Source organism: Rissa tridactyla, chromosome 3 (genome assembly GCF_028500815.1).
Source record: "Rissa tridactyla isolate bRisTri1 chromosome 3, bRisTri1.patW.cur.20221130, whole genome shotgun sequence".
NCBI classification, from domain to species: Eukaryota; Metazoa; Chordata; class Aves; order Charadriiformes; family Laridae; genus Rissa; species Rissa tridactyla.
Window position 1 is genome coordinate 11,123,052 of NC_071468.1, and position 11,573 is coordinate 11,134,624.

Consider the following 11,573-nt stretch of genomic DNA (forward strand, 5'->3'; position numbering starts at 1 on the left):
CCGTAAGCGTCTCTGCCTGCCCTCGACTCCCAGCAGCGCTGCCGCAATACCTGCCTCCCGCCGGCCGCGGGCAAGGGTCTGTGCGATTGCCGCCAATATAATTATAAAGTGCTGGCTTTACATCCTCCCCTCGCCGCCCCGCGGGTAGACTTTGGCCTCTGCCTGCGTTTCAACCGCCCGTCCCCGCTCGTGGGGAAGCGTGTGCGGGAGGGAGCCGAGGTGCAGCTCCCCGGGTCGGGTACCCGCTGCGGCACCCCGAAACTAAGGGCAGGGACAAGCCGCGCCCTGGGAAAAGCGGGGCGAGATGTGGCGGGGGGGAGAGACGACATCCAGACCGCTCTCCTTGCTTCCTCCCATCCCGGGGAAGCCGGGGAAGGAGCCTGGGGTGGCTGGGGATGTGGAGGGGGGGCCTTTTGCACCCTCCGGTCGGGGCGAAAGGAGGCCGCGGCGGAGCCCACACCTTAGTTTATTTACCTGGAGGTGACCCGCTGGCGCAGCCACCCCCGGGGCTGGCTGGCTAACGTGTAACCACACATCGCCTGGCAATAAAACAACCGGCAGGGCTACCGCGTAGCGGCTGCCCCGGGTGTCTGCTCTCCCCGCTGGAAGGAGGAAGCACATGGGGAAATTAAAATCAAAAGTAACTGTTTCGCAGGCTGCCCTGCAAAGGGAAGGAAACCCACCTCGCTCCCTCGCTCACAAGGGAGTAAAAGATGGGTTCCCCCTCCCCGGTTTCCTCTTTTCTCTATCATTAAAATTCCAGGAGGATCAGAGTCGCTTCCCTCTGGCTCCTTGAGATCTGCCGGGATCCCAGGGCTTGCCCACAGGGGACGAGCAGCAGAATTCATCTGAATCGATGGTGAGAGCAGGTCAGAGCCTTGTGAAGGCCATGTACAAATGTCAGCAGGGTGAGCTATGGCGGCTTTCGCTTCATTCATGCCCGGCAGAAAATAAAATTCGCCCAAGTCCGGCATACCTCTGCCTGCCTGGAGAGGAGGCTAACCCGGTCAAAATAAGGCATTTTTAATACATACATTTCATTAATTTAAATTATTTTTCAAGTCTCTGCGCACAGAGAAGCCCCCAGTGACCCTACCTCTTAATTACAGAGGAGGGACACAAAAACTTTTAACACATTTCGATTTTTTTCCACTGCATTTTTCAAAGTTTTGAATGCCAACAATGTGATCCCCCCCTCCAGCAAACGTGATAAAAACATTTACTGCCTGGCCAGGGTGGCTGCACTTGGATAATCGATGCCTACGCTGCCACAACCAGGTCTGTCACCGTCGGGGGCGGGGGGGAAATAATTCCGTTTCTCAAAGCGGAAAAGGCATCACGGTGAGAAAAAAAAGTGCCTACAACACAGCAATTATTTTATTTTTTTTTTTTGCTGCTATTATTAGTGCAGCCATAAGAAGAAAATCAATGCTAATAACAGCAGGCAGAGCGAGCTCCCCCCTGCGCTAGGCTCTCCCACGTGCCCAGCTCCGTATCTCCCCTGAGACCCGTGGCCGAGGGGGTGCCGGCGCAGGCACCCCCACACTCATCAGCCACACGCCCGGACCCCCCCCCCCCCCCCAAAAGCCTGTGAGAGAGGGCAGCCGGGGCCAGGGCTGGGCTGGGCTCTCCGGGGTGAATTCCCAACGGCAAAGCCAGCAGTCTGCTCCAGCGCCTTCATGGAGCAGATGGGAATTTGCTTTAGGTTGGGTTCGGACTTTTTATTTTTTTTGGTCTTCTTTCCAATGGAGGTTGCCGGAGTGTCCCAGTGAGCGCTCCGGGTGCGTGCAAACTCACCTGCAGGAGCACGCCCAGCCAGGAGGGAGGAAGAGCTGGCTCTGCAAAGGGGGAAGGACAGCGAGCTCACCAAAACCCCTGGAAAAAAAAACCTGAAAGCTTTGTCAGAACATACCTTCAGGATTTTTTTTTTTTTTTTTTTTTATTGTTTGTTTGCAGTTTGATGAGAGAGATTGGTTCGTCACCTTACACAGGAGAAGTGGAGCGGGACGGGGGGTGCAGTTCAGGCCGTGAATGTGGAAATGGGCTCGGTTCAAACTTTATCTCCATACCCTGGCCATATTTTTGCAGGGTTTTCCTTAAGCTTTAGCGCTACCGGTGACCCGCTAAGGCAAGCCACGACTGAGCGCCCTGTTTTGTGGATTCTCTGGTGGCTAATATAGGGTTGAGCTGACACTGCCACCCCTTCCCTTCATGAGATGCTCCCCTGCTTGGTGTAACTACCCATTACGCAAAGCTTAGCCAGAACTCCTCCACATCCATCAAAATAAACATGGAAGTCTTACCGAGACAGAACCTGCAATGCAGCCTCAACCAAGGAGGCTGGCAAATGCCCATGTAAGAGCACGGAGGGGAGGGAGGGGGTGGATGAGGCACAGAGGTTGCACAAGCTTCATTTTCTTCGGAAACCAGGATAAAAATGCCCCCTAAGCATTGACTTCAGACATGTTATCCAAGATCACTGTAAAGATCTGAGCTCTTAGCCCAGGGGAAAAATGGCCTTCGGCTTTTCACAGTCTCCTTCACATGTGAGTCAACCCTTCCCCGACTGGTGCTCAGCCCCTTCTCCAGGAGAGGACACGCTCCACTATGCCCAGGCCAGCAGAGGAGGAACCAAGGCACAGGAGAGACAGCGTCAAAGGAAGGTATGTGCGTAACACACCAGAAACCAGCCACTGGCAGCCAAGGCATTTGTTTGAAGAAAGCCTCCCGCAGAGAGCAACCAGCAGAGCCAGCAAAGAAAGAGGCTCTCCTGAGCCACGTTTCCCTCAGCACAAGCTCATCCTCTGCCTCACTCTCTTTTTGAAAGTATTGGCAACCCAGCTCATCTCGCTGCAAGGAGCTACCATCGCTCCGCTGGTTGCACACACACCATCAGCCCCATGAGACATCTCTGCAATGGGCCTGGGGCAGTCAACGTTGTGTTTGTTGAGGGGAACTCTGAAATCTCCTTCTCTCTTCTCCTTCTGCCAACCACCAGCTAGAAAGGCTTTCCTTGTCACCACTGGGTCCTCCTGTGTCCCTCCTCCATCACCCCCACTTTCCTGCCTCGGCAGCGTGCCTCTGGCCGGGCTTACCCAACCCAGCTGCAAAAGTGTCTCAGAAAAAGGAAAACGGGCTTTTCTGCATTGTAGCTGCTGCAGGGTTTTAAGCCAGACCCAGGCGCTCGTCTGCTCCGTGGCTGGGCTTTCCAGAAGGTTGCCCTCCATGAATGAGCTCACTCTGAGCACGGGAAGGGGGCAACCACCCGAAGCAGAAGAGCAGGGCCACAGCAGGGAAGGCAAGCACTTCAGCAAGGCCTAGCCCTTGGGAGGGAAGGGAAGAGGGCGGGAGCACCTGAACTACCATGGAAGAAACTCAGGCTGCGAAAGCACAGCCTGAACGTTTCCCGCCCAGGGTTTTAGCCCCTCAGGTGATTGATGCCAGGCTTGGGTCGTTGGGTAGGGACGCTCAGCTTCCAGCCGGGGCGAGCTGCGCCCTTCCACAGTGCCAAGGGCGCCGCGCTGGCTCGCATCCGCTGTGCATCTGGCTCGACCCTGTTCTTGGCACTCCAGTGGCCTTGGCCGCATTACAAGCACTTATGCATAAGTCTTAATAACAGTAAACACACCAATGTGAGCAAAACTATTAGACTCAATTGAAATATTATCATTCCCGCTAATTTTGCCTTTCATTTTAATCACATTCATTCAGCAGACAGATGAAAAAGATTATAATAATGCGGGATTGGCTTCACACGTTTGGTTTTCCTCTTCCATTCCAGACAGGGCTGGAGATATGACCCTGCCATCCCCTCGTAGCAACCGCTCTGTAGCTCTTCTAAGCTCTACCTGGAAATACCCGAGCCTGGTATTGAGACAGGGACTGTGGTACCTGCTGGGGTTGAGATTCCTAGTACCCCACCATCCTGCCTGGCAGCAAGCTGTGGCGAACACTTGGAGAAAGAAGTACAGGAAGGAGTCAGGAATAAGGCTACACCTTTCACAATAAACCTCCCCCCTTCCCGTTCATTTGTGGTTTAAGGAGTTCCTGAGACAAAAGCAGCATCCAGATATCAAGGGTGCTCCAGGAATTTGTTCAGTTCCTTTCTGAATCCGCAGGGAAGTTCAGCTTCTGCAGTACCGACAGCAATGACTTCCACAACTCGCTCACACATGGTGTGACTTTCTTTTTGCTTGGTTTAGGCTTGCTACCCACACACCCACTGGCTACCCCTGGACTGTGGGAAATGGTGAATGATTTTTCCCCCAACCCCCTGGTATATCCCACCTCCCCACTAGACTTCCTTTTATTTGATGCATTCATTAAGAGTCACTCTTCTGCACTTCTGATATGCACATTTGGGTAGTAACGCGGCAGATAGGGACTGCTGAAAACTTCCCCGCTTTTCGGGAGTGTGACCTGAACCTCTGTCTGCTCCACAGTAGCCAAGGGGAAGTTTGTTTTAAAGTGTTAGAGGGTGAAAGTGCCCTGAAAGGCTGAAGTCCTCCAGCTGAAGCCTGATGCGCATCTGAACATGGTGGATCAAAGTCATTCACGATAGCCATCTGTTGCCCTCGCACAGGAGCTCTGGGAACATAAATTATTTTTCGTCTGTAAAACACTGAGATACTCTAGTGAGGAAGTGCCAGGGAAAAGCCCCCAGGGATAGGAATAATGCTGTCTTCAGAGCACGAAAAACTGCCAAACATGAGGCCTAAGGCCACACACTGAACAATGAGAAGAAACCAAACAATTGAAGAGCTGCTTTCTCCAGCTGCTCGTCCTATGCAATTTGGGTTTTCTGGGCAAGGAAAGTGCAGAACTGGAGGTCTTCACGCAATAAAAGCAAAAAATCTTTCGTGAACTCAGAAGAAATCTCCTTTTGTTTGTTTTTCAGAGCTGCAACCGCACTGGAAATGCAAGCGCATGTCGGCTGGAAGCTCCGGAAAAGCACCAGGAGGCATCGGACCACCTGGGGGGCTCTCCCCTGTAGAGGCGTCAATGGTGAAAAGGCCCTTTTCCAGCCACCTGCGCCGGCATTTCTGGTCAGAAGGGTGCAAGGGCCCAACCATGGCGGGTTGATGACCCTCCTGTAAAACCTCAACACGCAGCCTGTCAGCAAGGGTTAGGTTAGGTGAACACTGGCCACAGGGCACCGTCCCCGCTGCCATCCCACCGCAGCGAGGACGAGGTGCCGCACCTCAGGCACCCAGCAGCAGGCCGCGGCCCGCTCCCTGCGGCGGGCCTAGGGGTACCTGTGAGGCGCCAGGGCACCCCAAACCCCGGCAGGAAAGCCCGGGAGCCGCTCCACGTGCGATGCAGGCGGCCGGGAGCGCCCACTTCATCCGCCTTCCCACCGCCCGGGGGCGCGGTCGGGGCCTTCCCCGCCCGCCCCGTGGGACGGGGCCTCGCTGGGCCCAGCCCTCCCGCATCGGCGCTCGGTTGCTCAGGCCTGGGCTCGGCGCGCTCGGCACTCGGCTCTCTCTCTCTCACCCCCCCACCCCCCCGCCCCGACTCGCCCGCCCCCCCGCGCGCGCGCCGCCGCCGCCGCCCGGCCCTTCCCCCCGCCGCGAGCAGGCGGCTCCGGCACGCGCCGCTCGCCCCGCCACCGGCGGCGATGTCGCGGAGCTCCCGGGCGGTGCTGGCCCTCTCCGCGCTGCTCTCCGCCGCCACCGTGGCGGCCGTGCACCTCCAGCAGCGGCGGGAGCGGGAGGTGAGTGGCCCGGCCGAGAAGGGGGGAGTGGCGGGGGGGGGGGGTGTGTGGGGTGTGTGAGGGGAGGTGGGAGGGAAGCGCCCCGCCCAGGGCAGGCCCTGCCCCCTCACCTGCGGCCTGAGGGGCCTGGCACGAGCCCCGCCCTCACCTGTGGGCGCGAGCCGAGGTCTCCGGCCGCAGCCCCGCCCCCTGCTCGCTCCCGGCCCCGCCCCCGCTCCACGTGTCTCTGCCTCCTGCTGCCCGCGCTCCTGCCTGCTCTTCTGCCTGCCCGCTCCCTCCCTGCCTGCACTCCCTGCCTTCCCTCCTGCCCGCTCCTTCCTGCCTGCTCCCTCCCTGCCTGCCTTCCCTCTTGCCTGCTTTTCTGCCTGCCCTCCCTCCCTGCTCCCTGCCTGCCTGCTCTCCCTGCCTGCCTGCTCTCTCTCCTCTCCCTCCTGCCTGCTCTCCCTCCCTGCCTGTTCCCTCCCTGCCTGTTGCCTCCCTGCCTGCCTGCTCTTCTGCCTGCCTGCAGCCTGCCTGCCCTCCTGCCGGCTCCCTCCCTCCCTCCCTCCCTGCCTGCTCTCCTGCCTGCCTGCCCTCATCCTCTCCTGCCCACCCTCCTGCCCACTGTCCTGCCCTCCCACCTGCCTCCTTTCCTGCAGGCCTTCCGTGCCCAGGGTGCTGCCACCGCCTGTGCCTCTGCCCACAGCTGGGGGCTGCGGGTGCTGGGGTGCACCCAGCCTGGAGCCCAGGGGCTGCGCAGCGGTGCCCTGCCTGTGCACTGCCTCCCCTGCTCTGCCCTGCTCTGGTGGTTCTCTCTCCGCCAACTACCCCAAAGGGCACCTGCCCCTTCCCTGTGGGGAGCTCAAGGGTAAGACTGGACAGACTCAGTGGAGGAGGTTTCCTCGTTCTCCACAGCAGCTGGGGGTTTTACGGTACAGGAAGGATGTAATCCCGCACCCTGCAGGCCCAAGGGCACCACCCTGGCATCATTCCTGGGGCTCTCCCCTGTCCTGCTGTGCTCTCATGTCCCGCTGCCGCTTGTCCCTCTGGCAGTGCCTGTGCTCTGCTTTTCCTGAGTTCCAGAAATGCCTCCCGCTCAAGGGCAAACAGCGTTGTTGTGTGCCACGCAGCCTGCCCCCTGATCTGGCAGGACAGGCAGAGCACAAGAGAACAGAAATACCGTGTGGTAATTAAATGGGAAGTTTTTCTGTGCTACATTTACAAAAATCAGGTAATTCCTGGCAGGCACCCTGTGTGCAAGAGAGCCAGAAGTGTCAGGGCAGATGATGGTGAGTCCATGTACAAAGAAATCCTGCCCTGGACTAAAAGTTTTGTGATTACAGAATGGAGAAGTTGTGCGTGGTAGAAGTTTGGGCAAGGAGTGTGCAGGTTTAGACCCTGCTAATGACCCAAATGGTACCCATATGAGACCAGACATCTGATTTTCACCGCCTTCTTTACAAAAAGTCCAGAAAATGCACACAAAAAAGCGCTTATGTTAAACGACTATTGTTAAAGGTCTGAAGTAGTCAGAAAACATGAGTTGAAGTTGCTAGTCCATACCCCAGCTCAGTTGCCTGTTGCATGGGCTTTATGGCGCGGTCTGTAATTACAGGATTATATTTTTTCCCTCAAGCGATTGTTTCTGTCAGCGCTTGAGAATGATGGATCTTGGAGGATGAGACTGATCTGGGTAAGGGAAGAAGCAGGTTAATTTGCTGCAGAAGTTGGAAGACGCACTGAATGGCTGAGGCAGCAAGAAGAAGAGGAAGGCTGGTCTCTTGGAGCAGTGATGGGTAGCGGCTCTGCTTCAGGTGGAGCTGACATAGATGCTGGGTAGACCACTTAAATTCAGATTTTTCCAGGTGGGTGCTGGCTAAGTCAGCATGCCTGCCTTGTGCCACTGAAGGTCTGTCAGGAACACGTGCTGAATGCTCCTAAACTACAGGGAGCTGTACTTTGTGCTGCAGGACAACACGTGCTCTGAAAAAAATCACCCTTGGGTGTTTCAGTGAGACACCTAATGGATGTTTTTGACCTTAATCCTTGGCTGATATCTCTCCTTCATCTCATAGACTATGAAAATAAATTAACATGTACAAAACATTCATATTCTGTAGAGGTAACAGGCATAAAACAGTACACAAGTAAATGAGTAACGCTACCGTCAGAGTGGGATCTGTGTATCATGAAGTAAGTAACGCCCCGGGCAACAGGTTGAAGAAGGAATGTGAAACTAAAGGCTGAGCACCTGGCCAGGATCTGTGCTGAGCACTGAAGGAGGCAGCGGTCCTGTGGTATGTAGAGGCCATGCTACAACTCATGTGCAAAACACAGGTTAATTAAGGGCACAACGGCAAGTTTACAACGTGCATTCTACCAGCGTATGGAACGTGACTCTAGTAGAAGGAGTGGTGGATCAGCAAATGAGTCGATGTGGTTGATGCCCTCTGTTTGCTTCATATATTTCTAATGATACCAGGAAAAAAATAGGGACTTGCTGCCCTTTGCCTGTTCCTGTTGCTCCGCGCTGTAGTTGTTGCTTGTTTGGCAAAATAATGTTAAATTGATTTGGTTGTTACACCTGAGGTCACTGCTGCAAGCTTCTGCATGAGAAGACCCTGGGTTTCCCACATGAGACAATGGTGGGCAGCTTTCTTCCGGTGGGTCTGTCTTAACTTACTTTTCCGCAGCTGGAAGCAGCCATCGGGGTGGAGGATATCAGTGTCACTGCTCTTGGGCTGCCAGCAGATAGGCAGTTTTGCTGAGTGTCCTAGAAGTGGAGGGGTCAAAGGATGCAGTTGGTCAGCAATAATACCTTTTGGGGGTTTTGGGGGACAGGACCAGCGTCTACTCTTTGCTATCGGTCCTGACACCCAGGCGTGGGCACAGCCTGCGAACTATGCATGGGGAACTCATGACATCAGAGGTGCCTGACCTGTACATATGGGGATGGGTTCACAAACCAATTCTCTAGAATTAGAAGCGATCTCCCCCAAAGCTGGATTTCATGCTCATCTGTGTATGTTTGCAGGGATATTAGCGTTCCTCAAGATGCTGCTGCTGCAGAAGCAAAGCCAAAATGTTCAATTCTTTTTTTCCAGCAGTCAGTGTAACTTGTTATTCAGAAGCACTGAGGCTCAAAGCTTATTTTTCATAAATGAAATCTGAGATTTTCTCCTTATAATTCTTCATTTTCAAGTCGGGAAATAATGGCTTCACATTTAAGGAACCCAGTTACTTAGATAATGTAATGAAAATAAGTAACGTGGATATTCTGCAGTCCCGGTGTAGGGATTATTTCAGGTTTATCTTTATGCAAATTAATAAATTTTTGACTCTTGTAAATTGATATGCCAGGCACAAAGTGATTTGAGCTTGCGCACATTTATCTAAACTGATGCAGGAGACAAGCAGGCCGAACTTCTGAGAATAGAGGGAGGTGAGAAGATTAGCTTTTTCGTAGCACTTTGTCACTCGTGATTCTCAAATTATAAAGCTGTCTTTTGCAAATTGTGCATTTTCAAAGTAAATGCATTCACCATCTGAAAGATTGCAGAATAGCTGTGTTTTGCGAAGGAAGAAGAATCACATTCTTGATGTGACTCCCCACATCTTTATTGTTATTAACTAATAGTAATGAAATAATAAATTTATGAACTTTGTCTGTAGCGATTACTAATCTGTAACCTGAGTTCAGTTGATTGAAGCCAATGGGAAGGAACTGTTTTTATTAGATTAATTTCCAGAGAGAGTTTTGATTATTGGCTGACGTACGTGTCTGTGCATTTTCTTAACAAGATAAAATATTTCTTAAACAAAACCTTTTTATTTTAAACTTGACAGGAGAAATAATTGCCTTTGAAATGTGCAGTTATTGGCATTCTAGATGAAGAATAAAACCCTGTGAGAACTTGTCAAATAATAATCACAAACATCTTCTAAAATGACTTCAGGGTCAGCTTTCAAATAAGTTATTTGCAGGTACATTTTAGCATCATTCAAACAGGTCAAATAAATTATTCATCTTTTTTGACATTAGGCTAAATAATTTATCCGTATCTCCAGTATCCAGTGGCTAACATTGGCACCTGTGAAACTTTCTCATTCCTGAGTCCAAGATGAGCATAAGTTTGTAAATTAGGCGGGTGGATAATACTTTAACTAAACTTAACTTCAACTAAAGATTCTCATCTTTAGTTGGGCTAAAACACTACTGCTATCACACAGCTTGATTTAGTTGTGAGCCAGGGTTGGCTCTCAACAATCCTTTGATGGTTTTTACTCATTTATAATTTATAATGTTTCTGTCCTCACGTATCATATTTTCTGATAAGCTTATGACTATTGCTTTGAATTCTCGTGAGTGTCTGCATATCTAAAAGCCCCAGGAGTTCAAGTCAAACCACAAAATTGGACTGTGCATCCCATGTCCTCCTTTGCACTGATGCTTGTCTTTGGTTAGCCAGCTCAGGTAGTTAAACCAGCAGAGTATGACTGGTTTTGTGAAGGAAAGAAAAAGAGGGTGAGTTGTTTTTTGCTGGCTGAGCTGCCTGGACTGGCTGAGCCTGGGGTGGGACAAGCAGTGTGGGGAGCGTGGGGCTGGAAGGATGGCAGCAGCACCAGCTTTGGTCGGTTGAAATTGCCAGAGAACTGTGTATCAGCTGTATGTGACGTGAATAACCAATTAAATGCTTCATGTGGTCCTCATTTCCTTCCAGAGTTAGCATCAGCCTCACCATCTTCTCCATCCTGTGTCTGATCTCACCACCCCTCTGCTCCTCGCCTGCCCCCAGACCTGCACATCTGGAGTAGAGCAGCTGGTTCCCAGCTAGTCCCTCCCCTCCTTTTCCCCATCCCAATCCATGTCACCAGTTTTGGTTTCACTTATTTTGCATTCCCCTGGTGAGAGGTAAAGGTTAAACTTGTCAGAGTGAAAAAAAGCTTCCAGGTAGCAAGGAGAGAGAGAGAAGCATATGGAGGAAATAAAGAGAAGTTGGGATTTTCTTAGGGCTTTGTACACCCATTGGGGAGCTTACCCACCAGTTTGAAAACTGCTGGTCTGTGTTGCACATTTTATTTACAATGAATGTGTTAGGTAAAAGGGATATTTTTTGAATCAAGGGCCTTACTTTTTCAGGAGCTTGGCATAAGTAGGCTGTGGGACTTCAGTCAGCCTTGCAGCAAGAGTTTACAAGGTATTTTCTTTAAGAGTAAGACATGAGCAGAAAGAAGCAGATGAAGATACATAGCAGTTTTTTCTTAAAATAATTTCCAATTTGCCACCAAATTCTCGCCAAGCAGAGGAGAAGTTTGGGGGAGATTAGTTTGATTTGGTAAAGATTTAGGGCAGAGGTAACAGGATTTTATAGGCCATGTCCATCTTGCCCAGCATGGGAATTATGGCTATGTAGCACTTATTTTCTCGGTAGCTTTGCCACTTAGTAAAACCCACCCATCTGAAGTGAGTACAGATAAAGCACTTTTTGGTATAGTACCATTAGCTTATTGATATTGGGTACCAGTTGCTGTAGTTTTAGATTCAAACCACATTAAGTGGCTGTAGCTACAGGTGGTGGCAGAGGACTTGCAGCGTGGTGAGCAGCCCTGCAGGAGGGGTTACAGCTGGGTGGGCGTTGATTGCATTCAGCATCCAACAGGCTGTGATAAACCCTGTTCCCTTGTGTTTTCAGAGGCTGCACAGCGGAGTTCTCAGAGATCTCGAGCGTCAAAATCAGAAAAAGGAGAATATTCGCCTACTAGAAGAGCAGATTGCTTTAACAAAGCAGCTTATGGAAGAAAGAGACAAGGCGCTAATGGAAAAAGGGTCCCAGCAGTCCTAGTCACAGACCTGAGTCATTAGAGGTTTGATTAAAGACGT

General features: G+C 51.9%; 1 protein-coding gene across 1 annotated transcript; it reads left to right on the forward strand.

Annotated features, from left to right (window-relative positions):
* The first annotated feature begins 5,532 nt into the window (after window positions 1-5,532).
* On the forward strand, window positions 5,533-11,542 carry LOC128907606 (protein PET117 homolog, mitochondrial). Its single transcript, XM_054196665.1, has 2 exons — window positions 5,533-5,713; window positions 11,386-11,542. The coding sequence occupies exons 1-2, from the start codon at window positions 5,618-5,620 to the stop codon at window positions 11,533-11,535; spliced, it is 246 nt and encodes an 81-aa protein (XP_054052640.1). The 5' UTR covers window positions 5,533-5,617; the 3' UTR covers window positions 11,536-11,542.
* Window positions 11,543-11,573: the final 31 nt, after the last annotated feature.